The sequence below is a fragment of the Ipomoea nil genome, unplaced genomic scaffold, assembly GCF_001879475.1.
Source record: "Ipomoea nil cultivar Tokyo-kokei standard unplaced genomic scaffold, Asagao_1.1 scaffold1770, whole genome shotgun sequence".
In the NCBI taxonomy this organism is placed as follows: domain Eukaryota; kingdom Viridiplantae; phylum Streptophyta; class Magnoliopsida; order Solanales; family Convolvulaceae; genus Ipomoea; species Ipomoea nil.
The window spans coordinates 3,411,163-3,414,632 of record NW_017618198.1 but is presented as its reverse complement, the minus strand read 5'-3'; the positions used below and the strand labels follow the sequence as shown (position 1 = coordinate 3,414,632).

The window sequence follows — 3,470 nt, the reverse complement described above, 5'->3', positions numbered from 1 at the left end:
GAGAACTGTAGCTCTGTTTGACTGTTTCAGATTATAATATAAACATATAGAAATATTGTGTGCAGTTTATGCATAAAAGTGGTGCATATCCACAATTGATCAAATAAAGCTGTTACTCCAAGCCAAATTCTACCTGATTGAGGCATTAAATGATCCTGAAAAAAATACACCAAGACAACGAAAAATCTAACAAGAAAGTAGAGTTTGAAATGAGGGAACAAGTGAATTGCACATGATGAAAACATTTAACACCATTACAATTCACAAAATTGACAATTATGACTTTGTGAGTGGCATCAAGGCAGCACATCTCAATTGTCAACTATCCTTGCAAAAGCCGTAAACCTTCATTCAGAATCTATATAAAATCTTGCAAATCAAAAGTAGCCACATCTATCACCAGAAACCAGCACACCCAGGAAAAGCAACTCAAGAAACTTTGTAACTAAAAGGCAATCAGATTCTAATTCATGTCACATTTATCACTAGGCTTGCACTTGATTTTTTTCTCTTAGTAGCTTATCTACTTGTGTGAGTATTTTGACTGTGCAGATCATAATTTGAAATGCAACTGAAAAGGTAATCATAAATTGAACTTTATAAAATTTGACTATTTCATGGGGTGGAAAAAATTAAGCCACTCCAGTGAGAAGAAAAAAAAAAAAAAAAAAAAAAAAAAAAAAGATAAAGAGAGTAAGAAATTGAATCAGGCTACATAAAATAGATGTGGGCTTGCAGGTCACTCAGGATAGTTCTCATCACCTTAATGGACTAACAACCCAACCAGTTATTGGATTCTGCCTTCGAATTCTAACTGTCCGTTGTGAACCACTTTGCAACCGATCAAGAATTGCATAGGTGATCGAATCTGGTACTAAACCCTGTTCTCTTAGTTTTGCATAAAAATTAACTGCATCAGCAGTTCTCCCACATCTCTGGAGACAATCCAGTAAGATATTGTATGTGACTATGTTTGGGCTACATCCGTCAGCAAGCATCTCATCAAACAACTGACACGCCATCTCAACTTTATCAGTCTTGCCAAAACACTCAATGAGTGTGCTATATGTGACCACGTCTGGATTTAAACCCTTCTCTTGCATCTCTCTGAACCTCATATGCGCTTCATCAAGATCGCCATTCTTCCCTAGACAATTTATTAAGGTGTTGTATGAGACAATATCAGGCTTCCAATTACTATTCTCAAGTTCTTCAAATATGTTGACAGCTTCTGCAACTCTTCCAGCTCTGCCAAAGCTAGATATCAAAATGTTATACGTGAATAAGTCTGGTGATATACCAGCCTCCTTCATCTTCTCGTAAAGGTCATGAATATGTGGAATCTGCTTTAGTCTTCCAAGAGCAGAAAAAACAACATTATACATGAAGGTATCAGTACCTATCCCTTTTTCATGCATCTTACTCAGCAAGTCTATAGCCTCGGTTACCTTCCCAGCAGTGCATAAACTCTCTAGCATGGACAAGTAAGCATCCCTATCTCCCTTATCATGGAAATTCCACATGGAGCAGAACAGCCTGTGAGCTTCACCAGCATGACCTAATTTACTGAGTGTCCTTACAAGGTACGCATATATGGACTTATTCATGTATCTCTCAGAAATTTCCACAACTTCATCAAGTCTATGAAGATTCCCTTCTGCTGCCAAAGCATATAAAATAAAGCTGTACGTAAGCTCATTTGGCCTGCAATTGTTTTCTATCATCTTAGAAAAAAGAAAGAGAGTCTTGTCAACCATCCGACCCTTAGAGAGTGCTTGAATCACGGTGTTATAAGCAATCAAATTAGGAGAGCAACCTTTTGACAGCATTTCTTGGAATAAAACTAGTGATTCATTCGGCTTCCCAGTTTTTCCATTCATTCTAATCAGAATTGTATATGTATACACATCAGGCTCACAGTACCTCTTTTTCATGTCTTCAAAAACCTTGTGTGCCTGTTCAACCTGGCAATACACTGCATATCAGAATTATCAGAATCAATGAGTATAAATTATAATTGTGTCTTACTTCATATAAATTAGAGTGCATTGAAACTAACATTATAAACTAGCATGATTATTTACTAATGAATAATACGGTTAACAAAGTGCAAAGAATAAGAATCGGACCTTTTCTTCCTTGGCAAGAGCATCAAGAAGCATATTGTATGAAAAAATATCCAATTTGTACCCCCGCATTCTTATATCTCGATAAACTCCCAAAGCCTTACTCGAATCGTTCAATCTCAGATACGCCTGCAGAAGACACTTGTAAGTATAGCAAGTTAACCTCAAGTCCCATTTCTTAACCAGCTCCAAGCATCTCTTCAACTCACTACAAACTTCCGCTTCGCCGCTCCCAAAAACTCCGATGAGAAGATTGACGGTGGAGATGTTACCACGTGTGCCAGCGCGTTCCATTTCACTTACGATTTCGCGGATGTGATCTAGGCGGGTGGGGAGAGAGGACTTGGAGAGGGTGAGAATGATGCGGTTGTAAGTGAAGGCGTCGTGGCGGAAATTCGGGATATTCTCGGGGCAGAATCGGAAGAACTGGAGAGCTAGGGTTGGGGATTTGAGAGACTTGAGAACTTCGGAGGCTTCGGAGGGGGTTAACGATAGAGACAAGGTCTCGAGGTAGTCGGAGAGGTCGAGGAACCGGTCCGATGACAGAGACGGCGGCGCCTGGAGAATCTGAGCGACCTTGCAGATAAGGTCTCGGCGAGGGAGAGCGTAGCCGCGGACGTCAGTTTGGAGAGTCGGGGAATCGACTTCGATGGCGAATGACCGGCCATTATCGGCTTCCACCACCACTCTGCCGCTGTACTTAGTCGCAAATCCACGGTGCTGATAGCGGCTGAGAATCAGCCGGAGGTGGCGGCGGTTGAAGCGGCGCAGTACCATGGTCTTTCGTCAACCCCGCCGCTGGAGTATGGAATACGGAGCATCGATTGAGAATGAGAAGAGGAAACTGGAAGCTGAAGACGACGCCGTTTGGATCTAAATTCAAAAGTTTGCCTTTCTGTATTCTGTCTGCAGGAGCCAATTCTAATTTGCATGCAAGGGAAAAGAATTGGTAACATAGTTACTTTTATCCGTCAAATTTAATTTATTTAATTATTATTAACTTTTTTACTTGATTAAACAATTAATATAAGTGTTTGATTAATTAGTTTTTTGTAACGGTTTCAAAATATAAAATTTTAAAAAGGTATTCAAAGTAATTTTTTCAATCAATTTTTTGATAAAGCTATTTTACATGTAATTACATGTAAGAGTTAATTACTGAAATGGTCCATTGACTATAGCGAAATTATCAATTTGGTCCTTGACTATTTTTTTGACCAATTAAGTCCTTCAACTTTAAAAATCTTAACCAATTTGGTCATCCGTTAGTCAATCGTTAACTTGGGACCAAATTGATAATTTGCTATTGTCAATGGACCATTTTGGTAATTAACTTTAAGGGTG

The 3,470-nt window shown here is 39.1% G+C and overlaps 1 protein-coding gene across 1 annotated transcript; it reads right to left on the bottom strand.

The window, feature by feature from the left end:
- Positions 1–680: 680 nt before the first annotated feature.
- On the bottom strand, positions 681–3,008 carry LOC109192613 (pentatricopeptide repeat-containing protein At1g51965, mitochondrial). Its single transcript, XM_019343325.1, has 2 exons — positions 2,130–3,008; positions 681–1,964 (listed from the first exon to the last, which is right to left on the bottom strand). Exons 1-2 carry the CDS (start codon positions 2,901–2,903, stop codon positions 759–761), a joined length of 1,980 nt encoding a protein of 659 aa, XP_019198870.1. The 5' UTR covers positions 2,904–3,008; the 3' UTR covers positions 681–758.
- Positions 3,009–3,470: the final 462 nt, after the last annotated feature.